The following is a 12,123-nucleotide window of genomic DNA, read 5'->3' as shown; positions in this document are numbered from 1 at the left end:
GACGACGCGCGAACGACAGCGCGACAGCGTCAGCCCGAATGGGCCATCCTTCACCTCCGGCACCTCGATGAACCCCAGCGGGCAGGTGGCAGTGCCGCGCCACGCCGCGCCTCGCCGCGGGGACGAGGACGAGGACGATGGCGGCGACGGGGACGGCGGGGCGGCGGTTACCGAGAAATGGCATCCATTCCAGCGAATCCTCTGTCTCACTCTTTCATCTCCCTCCCCGCCGCGCCCCGCCGCGCCTCGCCGTGTACATACATTCCTGCTGCGCGGCGTTAAATTGATTACTGCGCGAGATGACACACTGCGGGCATGACGTCGGGGAACCTGGAACGGCACCGGGCCGTGGGGCCGTGGGGTCGCGGGGGATGTCACGCCCAAAGGCATTTCCTGGGACTCGCACTCGTCGACGTGGACCTCGGGCACACGGCCACTCTTGCGCCCACCGGCAGCAGGGCATTGTCCGCGACGTCGGCGCCTTTCATCCCAGTGAGGCAGAGCAGGGCCTCCTGCAGGACGGCGCGCCATTGTGGGCTCGTTTGGCACGCGCACTAATTGCGCGGGCTCCTTTATCGAAGCCGGGTCGGCGAATCGGGTGCCGCCGTGAGGGCCTTCTTCGCCTCGCGGCGGAGCGGGGCGGCGGGCGCGTGCTGCAAAGACGGCAAAGACGTGCGGAGAGGACCGCCACGCCCCGCGGCCCCGCGGCCCGCTCCCCGCTAGGGCCATGCAGTACGTGATGGATACCTTTCCATGTACGGAGTGGCTCCACACAAAACAAAGCGCGCGGGCTTCTGTGTGCGTGCGTGCGTGTGTGTGACCCAGTTGCAGCTGATGCGTCTCGCGCCGCGCCGTGGCACGGCGGCAGGCGGCTCGGCCACGCCCGGCCTGTGTGCGGCGCGCGGCGTGTACTCACTCAGTCACCGCTAAAGGCCTAAAGGCGCCTAAAGGCCCTCGGGCCGGCGGGCTGCTGCTGCGGGGAAGGCAAGGCAACCTGCCGCCGGTCCCGCCGGCCCGCCGAGCATCGCCGAGCAGAGGCTGCTGTGCTTGCGGCTGTGATCTGATTCCGCACGCCTGTCTCTCTCGCACCCTTCCGGGGCGCCCCGTGAGTGTGAGAGAGACAGAGCGACGAAAGCAACTGTTCGGAATGTACCTTGGCGGCGGCACGCGGGGCTGGGGCGCGACAACACGCATTGCGACGCCTCTCCCTCTCGCCATGCCGCCACTGGCCGCCACCCGGACGCGGGCCGGTCGGTCCCTCCGCCCCGTGCCCGTGCACACCACGCTCACGCTCGCCGCCACGGCGCCGCGCCACGCCACCGAAAAGGGAGCCGCGCCGGCGATCCGGCGACGCGAGTGATTGCGACTCCCTTGCGCTGGGCCGCTGGGCCGCAGCATGCCGCCCAATGCCGCCGCACCGCACCGCGCCGATCGGGCTCTCCAAGAATGGGCAGCGCTCCGGCGTGCCGGCGTGCCGCTCCGGCGTGCCGCGGCCTTCCCTCGGTGTCCCCCACGCCCCCCACGCCTCCCACGAGCAGCTGCTGCCGGGCATTCGTGTTGCTGCAGTTGCAGTTGCATGTCTCGTCGCCACGGCTTGGCCCGGGCCGATAAGTATGCAGCGTGTTGCGTCTGGTCGCTCGAAGGGTCAGTCCGGGCCGAGCCGGGCAGCCCCGGGCAGCGCGCAGTGCGCAGCGCAGTCCGCGGTGAGCGATGGGTGTCTTCGGCCTAATCTCCGCCTCCTCTGCGGCACGTCGCCCGCACTGCAAAAGGCGTCTTGCGCAATCCCGCAGGAACACCGGCACACGGCTGATTTGCAATCGATAGCCCCGTCTAAAAAAGACTTTGATTCTCCGCCCTGAATAAAATATGTAAAATAAGGAAAACAAGGAGCCGGCCCCAGCGGGGCCCTGGCGGGGCTCTGACGGCACCCCGACGGGAGCTGAGCCCGCCGAGCCGATAGACCACACATGCTCCAATTATGCATTCATCTCAGACTCGGGGAGGGAGGGCTTCGCCTGCTTCGGCGGCCAAGAGAGCGCGCCGAGCGGCAGAGGCTATCGAACTGCACGCATGAGCTGCAACCTGCTAGGCCTGCTACCTTGTCTATTAGTGGGGCAGCGGAATAAATACGAGTCTCATTAGGCCACTGTAAAAAAATATATATGGAAAATAAAAGAAATGATGGGAGAGTGAATTATCGGGCGGTGCTCCGGAGTCCAGAGCAGCGCAGGCCAGGCCATGCCGAGGCCATGCCTAGGCAGATCCGGCAATGACGAAGTGCTGTAGTTGGAGTCGCTGCCGCTGTACCGTCGTGTTTGCGCAGACTGAATTCAGCCTGACTTGAAGTACACCCCCCCTCCCCCCCTCCCTCTTTCGCCGTGTAACCGCACGCGCCGCGCAAGTGGAGTCCGGGGAGTCCGGGTCGACCCCCATTCATCCTCAGACATTCCATTCTTCATCATGAAGAGAACTAATAACTGCCTCGTCCTCTTGAGGCTCTGCGCTCTGCGCCGCTCTGCGCGGCCAGAGGGGGAGGGGAGGGGGTGGAGGGGCAGTTCACCTGGATGACCCGCACGCCCGAGCCGAGCGCGCGCCGTAGGACCCACTACACTGTGGCTACAGAGCAGGGGGTGACATAGCACGGGGCGGGGGGATTTCCCGTTCGGCCCAGGAAGGACCACCGAACGAGCCGTGAAAAAGGCACTGAAAACGATGGTCTGCAGTCGTACGCCCCTGGCGTGGCGGCGCGGCGTGGCGTCCTGGAGGTGGCGGTGGTGTGGCACCTAGCTTCTGCCTCGCCGCCCGGCCGCTAGGTGGCGCCACTGGTCGGATCGTCGAGGAACGGACGCCTTGCAGTGCGGCAGCCACAGCGGCGCTGGTGTGCGTTGGGCTGCCTGCCCTCGCCCGGGGCAGAGACAGCGCTGGTGTGCGTTGGGCTGCATAACCTCACGGAGACAGGGACACGCACTCAGGAGATGAACACCATCTTTACTTGCTAGACACAATTCACAGCTTACATTATTTCGGCGCTCTATGCGGCACCGGGTCACGTGAGAAAATAAAATAATACAAGAATATATTGGGGCATAATACTGTTAGCGTTTCACTCCGCTCGGCCCGTCGTGGGCCTGCAGCTACACTGCGCGCGGCTCGGCCTCCGAGGGCGTGGAGGGCGACGCCGCGAATGACTAGCTGCACACTGGAATCGTCGAAGCTTAGCAATCACAGAAAGAGTCACGGTCACGACTGGCGAGGACGCGCAGGATCGGACCAATAAATGCGACAACGCCCGTCTCGTCTCACTTTGGTGGCTCCATGGCGGGGCACACTGTAGTGGCAGTGGGCTCCCGCCAGTCACAGCCGCCACTCGGAAATGTCTTTCGCGCAGCGCGCCAAAGCCAAGGGGAGTAAGATGGCGTCGCTGCGCGGGATGGCGTCGTGAGTCTTGAGTTGCTGCGTGATGCGGCAGCAACCCGTTCTTGAGCAGATCGCCTTTGACAGGGCAACCGATTGGCAGCCACTCGGCAAGGCGTAGCCGTGGGGCAGTCTTCTGGCGGCCACGCGTCGGCCTAGCGGCGACCACGCGGCGGCCCTCAGCGGTTCAGCATCTCTTGGATCTCCTGCAGGGACTTGCCCCTGGTGTTGGGCAGCAGCAGGGTGAAGAGGGAGGCGAGCACGCAGCAGCCGCCCAGCCCCCAGAAGGTGATGTCGTCGCCCAGCACGTTGAGCAGCAGCCCGAAGAACTGCGTGACGAGGAAGCCCAGCAGCCAGCAGAAGGACGCGCACACGGACGACGAGATGGCCTTCACGTCGGCGGCGAACACCTCGCCCATCACGGCCCAGGGCAGCGGGCCGAAGCCTGCGGACAGAGAGACAGCGTGCCGATGACACCGAGGCAGCCCGCCAGGCCCCAGCCGGGGCAGCCAGCCACGAAGCGTTCGCTCACCGAAGCAGTACACGATGATGTAGAAGACGAGCGAGCCGACGGGCAGCGCGCCCACCGAGGACACGTCCTGGTCGGTGACGAGCAGGTGGAAGAAGTAGCCCAGCAGCGCCTGCAACGAGACGTTCATTGAGAGCTTGCATTCGCGGTTGCCCACAGTGGTCCTCCGCCCGAAGCCGCATACTCACATGGGCGACCGCCATTCCCAGCCCGGAGAAGATGAGGAGGAACTTCATGCTGAAGCGCGACGTCAGCAGGAGGGTGCCGGCCGAGGCCACGATCTGCACCAGGCCGATGATGATGGTGCAGATTTCAGGCGCCAGGCTGGAGCCGGTCTTCTTGAAGATGCTCTGCGGGACGAGGGAGACGACGGGTTAGTGGTTGCCTCCGTGAGGGGGGGGGGGGGGGCGACTAGCTGACCCTGCACTCACCTGCGCGTAGAACAGCACGGCGTTGATGCCGGAGAACTGCTGGAAGAACAGCAGGCCGCAGCCGAAGACGAAGGCCTTGATGTTGCCGCGGGTCGCGAAGATCTGCATGAAGGACTGCAGAAGGGGCTTCTTCCTCTTCATGGCCTCCTGCGCCTCGTCCTCCAGCTTGCGCAGCTCGGGCATGATGCTGGTGCGGTCCTGGCCGCGCAGCCACTGCAGTGCGTCCGAGGCCTCGACGGTGTCGCCACGCATCAGCAGCACGCTCGGCGACTCGGGCATGGAGAAGAAGGCCGCGGCGAACAGCACGGGCACGATGCCGGACGCGATGGCCAGCCACGTGACGGACACGTAGGGCCCCAGCGCGAAGGGCACCATGAAGCCCACCGTCAGCGACAGCTGCATCATGGACCCCAGCGTGGAGCGCACGCTGTCCTGCGCACCCGAGAAAGAGAACTTTAGAACCGCGTGGTCGCGCTCCCTCGTCGCTCTGTCTCACTCGTACCCCACGAGAGACAGGGTGACGACGAGGCGCTGTTTACAGCGAGACTGGTGGACTGACCACGGCGATCTCCCCGATGTACATGGGCAGCACGGCGAAGATGCAGCCGGTGGCGAGGCCGGCGATGAACCTGGCGGCGTACAGCATGGCGGGCGAGTTGGCGAAGGCGATGAGGGCCCAGGAGATGAAGAGCAGCACCGAGTCGCCCAGCATGGTGGGCTTGCGGCCCAGCTTGTCGGCCAGGATGCCGGCCGGGATGGGCCCCACCGCGGCGCCCAGGGGCGTCAGGCTGCCCACCCACGCCGCCTCGCTGTCCGTCAGCTCGAAGGTGGCGTTGGGGCCCGAGAACTTGGAGATGGACGGTGAGGTCCAGCACAGCACGCAGCCCGCGGCCAGCGCGATCAGGTTAGCTGCAAGCAGGCGGTTCCGGTTAGCCAAGAAGTGCTTCCACAGTCCGCGGGACCTAGAACTCGCGCTCCTGTTCGCGGCCACAGCCTTGTCTTTAGCGCCTGCGAGGTAGGCCGCCGGGCAAGCATTTTCTCGTTCCAAGACCGTTCTCTCGTTTTTAGGAACGGGTCTGCGGGGTGCGCGTGACGTGCAGCGCCCTGTTTCGCCGACTCATAGTGCTGTACACCCTGTTGATGGTGCCCTTGTTCACACCGCCACCAGGACGTGCAGGCCGGAAGCCCTCGCCACACCAGTGTGAACTAACCTTGCGACCCGGCCGCGCAGCCGCGCAGCCGCGCAGCCACACTCAGCACTAAGCATCGCTAGGGTCCAAGCGGCGGAGGGGAGGGCCCTGAGGAGCTCCGGGGGGATGCCGGGGCGGCCAGGCCCTGGCTGGAAGCGGACAAGACAGCAGCGGGAAAGCACAAACGCACAGTCTTCAACATGGAGGCTCGGGCGGCGGAGACAACAGGCAAACAAACACAAAGACGCTGGCCGCGAAGCCGCGGCGATGGCGTGCTCACCGGCGCCCGCGGCCCAGAAGACGTGCCAGTGCGCGGGCGGGGACGCGCCCTTGCCCGTGCCCGCCTCCAGCGCCTCCGTCGTCCCCTTGTAGATGAGGGGGTCCACATGGCCCTCGGCGCTGATCTTCTGCAGCTTGACCGACATGTCGGCGTCCTTGACGTCGCCGGCGATGAACACGTCGTCCGCGCCTGCAACGGAAGACAGTCACTCTCACAAGTCTTTTCGGACGTCGGCGCGCGGCGTGCATGCCAGATGCCGAGCGTGCCGGCCGCGCCGCGCGAATCCATATTTAACAGCCATGTGCTGCTCGATCATTAGGCTGGGCCCGGTCCATGAGTCGGCGCCCCCCTCCCCCAATTTCCCCTTGACACCTACGTGGCAGGCGTGCGCCCGGCACGGCACGGCCCGGCACCTCTCGGGGAGGGCCTTGGCAGCCTTGGCGGCCTTGGCGGGTGCAAGTGACCAGTGAACCTTCCTCCCCCTCGCTTCCAATGCTCTCTTGCGGCACTTCCTCCGCGGCCGCGAAAGTCCGCGTCGAGGCGGCCGCGCTGTCACTGCCACGCCGCGCCCGATGCATTGGCCGGGACCCGGACGGCGCGGCGCGGCGCGGGCCGTGAGAAACGGGTCCTATTGCCGTCACAGTCACACAGTCGGGGGCTTTCGCGCCCAAACGAGCCTGCCGATCACCACCACCACACCAACAAAAAAAAATCCTTCTGCCCACCCGATTATTTCGAGTTTTCGCCCGGTACTAAATATACGATGTCGTTTCTACATTTCTATTGTCAGGAATCCTGAGCCGGGCCACAGTAGCGCTATCTATAGCAAACACTGTGAATAAGCCCGCTCCCGCGAACGGCTGAAAGGCAATCAACGAAAGAGAGGGTTGGGGGAGGGGAGGGGAGGGGCAGCGGACCCGATGTCGCTTATCCTAGATAAACACACCGCAGTGCAAAAGGCAGAGCGCGCGGCCCGCCCGTGCCCACCCACTCAGCCAGCCTCGATAAGCCCTTCTCGACTCGAACCGCTAAAGGTCTGCATAGGCCTAACAGCGTTGATGATGATGATGATGATGATGATGGCGACGCGACAGGCGCGGCAGGCCCACCACCAAGGCCGCCTGTTTTTATATCGAAGGTGGCGATGATGCTCGCGGCCCGCCTCAGGCACGGCGACGGATTCCTGGATTTAGCCTCGTGAATGATTGCACCGCGTAGGAACTACATGCTGTGGGTGTTCAAGTGTTTCATCATTGACCCCCCCGATAAGACCAAGCCTTCATCTCGGGCCCTTCACAAAAAGAAAAAGTAATTTTAAAAATTACTGAAATGTGCTGTCAAGTGAAGCTGGCCTTGAAAATAATTTAGCTGACTCTCCAAATCACACGAGATAAAATTTGGCAACTGTCAAAGGGGATTAAGATAATCTTCTGTCGTAATGTCGTATTGATACCGAGCGATCATTAACGTTCCACAAGTGCTTTCGTTCAAGGCATTTTTATTTTTTTTTTTACTTTTTTAGAAATTGTGTTTGAACATGAGGATGGGAGGACTGAGCCGTTCTTTCAGGGCCGTGGCGCCCATGCCCGGTCGGTTATGCAAAGGTCGCGCGGAGGATAAGGATTCGCGACAAGCAATAATGGGAAACAAACAAACGTGTCTCGCTTTTCTACTATTTTCGGATAGGCTTGAGCAAACTAAAAAGCCGTGCGGCTCCCTCGGCATTGGCTATACGGCTGCCCAAACAATAAGAAGACCAAAGACATATGAGCTGTACAAGAAAAATTCCACGGTTTGACACAGGATTCTGACTCGGTGGGTCAAGCGTTATCGGCGACGATTTTTCGTGGGCGGGGCGTGATAAGCAGCAAAGTGGCTATGCAGCCCCCGCGGTGTCGTGTGGCCTTTCCGGGGGGAGGGGGGAGAACCCTATCAAAAGGCCCTCCTACCATTTGGGTGCGTTGGGGCGGGGGACTTTCCACGCCGCGTTTCGGGATTTGCCTACTCCTCGCCCGCCGAGCACGGCCGGGCACTGCTGGGCCGTCGCCAATTATAATGCGACCGGCCCGTTTCCATTATTCGGCCGGTTGGCACGACGACAGCGCCGCTCGGGGCCCGAAGCCCGAAGCCCGAAGCGGCCCGAATGATCCCCAAACGACATTTTTCTGCGGCGGGTTCAAGAGACTGTTGGAGGAGGCCCTCGCGATACAGTTAGTACGCAAATAGCAGGAGGAAAGCGACCGCCGGAACTAGGGGCTCGGCAGGTCCTTCACTTCAACCGCGGTACAGTATCACGCCGACACCGCGAACGCCGCGAACCGGCAACGGGGTGCCGCCGGGCCGGGCCGAGGTTTTGCGCGCTTTATGCTCGGTTTGCGCGGTGACTTCGCGCGGCCCGTTTGTTTGTCTACGGTACACACCTACTAACTCCACACTCCCCGGTGACGGAAAGGCATATACGCCACGCTGTTGAGAGTCGCGACCTTGGGGTCGGCTGCCAAAACGAATGTTTCGGCGCGGGGCGGGGCGGGGCGCGACGAAACCTCATCACATTTATCGATTAAAAGACACACTCTATCTTATAATGTAGCAACTTTTTGCCCAAGGCCCGACGCAGGGACGACATCGGCACTCCGCGACGGTCGTCCCACGCACTGTCAAATGTCCGTCGGGCACCGCGATGGACGCAAGAGCCTGGCGGCGAACGTCACTCTGTCTCTCTCACACCCATCAGACTCCCCATGCGTGCGAGAGAGACAGCCACGAAAAGGACGCAGGTATCGTGGCTCGTCTCCCTCGCACGCGTGAGGCCACCTGTAGGAGTGCAAGAGCGAGGCAGAAGGCTGCAGCCCTCACCTGGATCCGCGCGCCTCCCTGCTCAGCAGCCTGGACGTCCCTCGGCGTGGAGTTGAATGGCCTTGGCGGCGTGGTGCGCGGCGCGGTGTACCTGTCGTACCGGTGCGCGGTGCTGCGCGGTGCTGCCTCGCGCCTATCTTATCCCGCCCCGTCGAACCGACGCCTCGCGACTGCCGCACTGCCGCTCTGCATCGGATTGGCGCCCCGCGACGACGGCCGCGACGCGCGGCCGGGCAGCCGGGCACCAAGACCTAAACGCGCGCGTTCATCCGCTGTAGGGCCCCGCCCCGCCGCGCCCCGCCGCGCCCCGCACGTTCATCGCGCCTCTTTACCGGCGTGCCGTTGCGCGCGCACGCCGCGCGGGGAGGGGGCACACCGCGTGGCGCCAGTAATCTGGTCCGAGGAAGCCGACAACGCCACGCCACGCCCCGCCGCGCCCCGCGACAGGCCGTGTCATCGGCGGTCTCGCCGTCGTGGCAGTGCGCCGCCGAAGGGTGTTTCGCATTGCACCCGCGCACAAAGTGGTGTCGGTAGGGAGGGCCTTGGTGGGGGCGGTGCGAGGCAGTGCACCGCACCATGAGAGAAGGGCGCCCTTCTCTCATGACTGCACCGGGAGGTGGGAGCCTCAGACAGTGCTGCAAGGGTGGCCGCGCGGAAGGGGTGCGAGTGCAACCAGTGCAACGAGCTCGGCGACGTCAAGTCAGGCCCGACCTGGGCCCGACCTGGCTCGACCTGGCCCCTGGGCCCGACCTGGCCCCTGGGCCCGACCTGGCCCCGGCACGCCGCTGGCCACACTGTGTCAGGGTGCCGCACGGTGCCGTCATGGCGAGGCCGTTATCGGGGCCCTTGGCGCGCTGCGTGGCGCTGCGTGGCGCTGCGCCGGGCTGAGGGAGATAGGCACCGCGTGCGGCGGCCACGGCGACGCACCGCGGCGCGCAAGCTGCATCCCAGGACGACGTCAAAATCAGGCCAAAGCGACCTGTCCTCGCCGTGCTCACTCGCGGTGCCGGGGACTCGACCTCGGGGTTCAAACTCCGCGGCTGGAGCGGCTGCATACAGATAGCCACTCCCACGCCGCCAGCACGCCGCGCGGCCGTGTGTGTGTTCCACTGGTTGCACCGCACCGCGAGAACCTGGGGTGGGAACCGCAGGCCAGTTCCGGGAACAGAACTTTCGTCAATTTGTCACTCTCGCACTCGTGAGGTGTTCCGTAAGGGTGCCGTAGGTTTGATTCCAACAATTGGCGCGAGTGCGGCGACTAGGTGGATTGAGGGAAGTGTGCCTGCAGCCTGCCTGCAGTGGCGGTGGCGCCTCGGCCAACGCCCTAGCGTCTCCCTGCGCTCCCTCACAGTCGCTCCGCTCCACTCCGCACTGTCACGGCTGTAAACCACATGCGGAGGGCACGCTGAGATTGACGACGCCCTCCATGGCCTTCGCGCGCATCTGGCGACGCGGACCTCGGGGCGCTGAGCAGCGCGAGGCGCCGCCATCGCCATTAGCGACTGCCATGAGGACCACGAGGACCATGAGGACGAGGGTACCTGACGCGCGGCGCGGCGTGGCGGACTTCCCGCCTGGCACGCGCACGCGGGGCCAGCGCGCGTGCACGTGACTAGGAAATCAGAGTGCTCGTCGAGCACCGAAAATAATCAATTCTCGAATTAAGGCAATTGGTAATCCAAAGAACAGGCACACTTTCCAGCGTGACGATTTGGCTCTAACGTGGTAGCGGCAATGTTGCTGGTTGACTGGTGGTCGCGTTCGCAGGCACGTGTGAGTGAGGTGCAGGCCCCGGTCCACCCGTGGCCCCTCATGACGGACTCGAAGGGAAGCAGTTAAAGCGCCTTGTAAACACAAGCATGGCACAAGCTTGGAGCCGCCGACGAAAACGCCGCGAGGTAATGGTCTGCAAAGAGTGATGGGCCATGGACCCACCCAAGAGTCGCTTCGTGGGGCGTGCTGTAGGGGTGCGAGAGAGACAGAGCTGAGACTCTTACTCACTCTGGGGGCTCTTCGCTTCGCAGCAGGGCGCCCTGTCGCGCGCGCCGCTCCCGGACACCATCTTGACGCGAAACTCGCACAACCTGGAAGAGAAGCGTAGGTCAGAGAAGAGAGGAACGAAGCACAGCGCCTCTCCGCCTGCCTCTGCTTGGCGTGGCGGCGTGGCGGTTCAGACGCACGCCCTGTTGGCGTTCGATAGCCCCCCTCTCGGCCTGGCAGCCTGGCATCGGCTGCTGCAGCATGGAAGTTGCCGTCGCTGCCGTTTGTGCCTACGCATGCGGAGACGCCCCTTCGGGCCCCGACTCCGCGCGCCTGCATGGCCTGCCTGGCCTGCATAGAAACACTGCTCTTGTTCTTTGTCTCTTCCAAAAGCTAAGACCCTCAACCAAGACTGGAGCGGCAACGAATGAGCCTGGAGCAGAGCCGCAGCAACTTCCGGTCCCCGCGTGATTACACTGTTTGGCAGCTGGAGTCCTGGAGACTGATGCCGAGAGTCGTTTTCGTCGCTCGGTCTCTCTCGCACGCATAGGGCGTCCCGTGTAGGTGCGAGAGAGACGGCGACGAAAACGACTCTCGGCATCAGTCTCCAGGACTCCAGCGGCTTGTCGCTGAGCCGGTCGAGCGCGGGATGCCGCACAGGCGAGCAGTGTTGCACGCATTGCCTACTTACCGGGCGCCACTCCCTCTCTGTTCTCTCTGTGACCTACCGCCGGGAACTGTGAGCACGATGTGTGGAGCTTTGCCGTCCGCTGTCCAGTGACCCAGAGAGGATCGCGCCGCTGCCCGGCGAAGCCCGCACTCTTTGAGTCGAGTCGTCTAGTCGAGTCCTGGTGGGGTCCCACGCCGCACTACGCGCTGCCACGCTGCGGGGCTGCGGCCCGGGGCAGCGGTCTGGCTGGGGGGCGAGGGCTGGCTGGCCGGGCCGGGGCCGACCGAGCGCCGCCACGTCTCCGGGGCCACCGTTCGGAACAGATCCATCCAGGAATGTTTCCGCCCGGACCTCCAACTCGGTACGCAGCGAGCGAAATTATGGCTCACCCGGACCTCTGACGAACGGGGTGTGGCGGGGCAGTGCGGACCATTGGAACAATGCCAGGCCAGGCCAGGCCGGCCAGACAGTCGGAAAGTTTTCCAGTGCCGTCTGTTTGCAGTCGGTTGACAAAGGTGGCGGATCGGGGCACCACCCTTGGCCTTGCTCGGGCAGGCCGGATCGATTGGCTTGCTCAAAGGAAAGGAGCTATGGCCAGCTAGGGCTGAGGCCAGCAAGGGCTGAGGCCAGCAAGGGCTGAGGCCAGCAAGGGCTGAGGCCAGCAAGGGCCCGCTGGCCGGTTCGGTCCTTCGGTCCTCCGTCCAGCTGCGTTTGGTCCGTTTGGTCGGGCAGTCGCCCCCCGAGTCCCTAATCGGCTTGATGAATAGGATGGA

The 12,123-nt window shown here is 64.2% G+C and overlaps 1 protein-coding gene across 4 annotated transcripts; it reads right to left on the bottom strand.

Moving 5' to 3' along the window:
• Positions 1 to 2,968: 2,968 nt before the first annotated feature.
• Positions 2,969 to 11,551, bottom strand: LOC117644932 (facilitated trehalose transporter Tret1-like). 4 transcript variants are annotated; one of them, XM_034384682.1, is made up of 8 exons: positions 11,409 to 11,551; positions 10,702 to 10,784; positions 5,845 to 6,033; positions 4,934 to 5,283; positions 4,375 to 4,806; positions 4,132 to 4,293; positions 3,947 to 4,055; positions 2,969 to 3,859 (listed from the first exon to the last, which is right to left on the bottom strand). In XM_034384682.1, exons 2-8 carry the CDS (start codon positions 10,760 to 10,762, stop codon positions 3,594 to 3,596), a joined length of 1,569 nt encoding a protein of 522 aa, XP_034240573.1. In that variant the 5' UTR covers positions 10,763 to 10,784; positions 11,409 to 11,551; the 3' UTR covers positions 2,969 to 3,593. The 4 variants fall into 4 exon arrangements, with proteins under 4 accessions (XP_034240573.1, XP_034240595.1, XP_034240584.1 ...); XM_034384704.1 differs by having other exon boundaries at positions 11,372 to 11,418; XM_034384693.1 differs by lacking the exon at positions 11,409 to 11,551 and having other exon boundaries at positions 10,702 to 10,878.
• Between the last annotated feature and the right edge of the window lie 572 nt (positions 11,552 to 12,123).

This window comes from Thrips palmi, unplaced genomic scaffold (assembly GCF_012932325.1).
Source record: "Thrips palmi isolate BJ-2018 unplaced genomic scaffold, TpBJ-2018v1 HiC_scaffold_1, whole genome shotgun sequence".
Classification (NCBI taxonomy): Eukaryota; Metazoa; Arthropoda; class Insecta; order Thysanoptera; family Thripidae; genus Thrips; species Thrips palmi.
The sequence above is the reverse complement of the archived record's forward strand: the minus strand, read 5'-3'. Positions and strand labels throughout refer to the sequence as shown.

Excerpts from the sequence above, each read along its gene's own strand:
- LOC117644932 (XM_034384682.1), bottom strand. The coding sequence starts at position 10,762 with ATGGTGTCCGGGAGCGGCGCGCGCGACAGGGCGCCCTGCTGCGAAGCG. Across the intron at positions 5,284-5,844 it reads CTTCTGGGCCGCGGGCGCCG|CTAACCTGATCGCGCTGGCC; the intron begins GTGAGCACGCCA and ends GCCTGCTTGCAG. Across the intron at positions 3,860-3,946 it reads CATCATCGTGTACTGCTTCG|GCTTCGGCCCGCTGCCCTGG; the intron begins GTGAGCGAACGC and ends CTCTGTCCGCAG.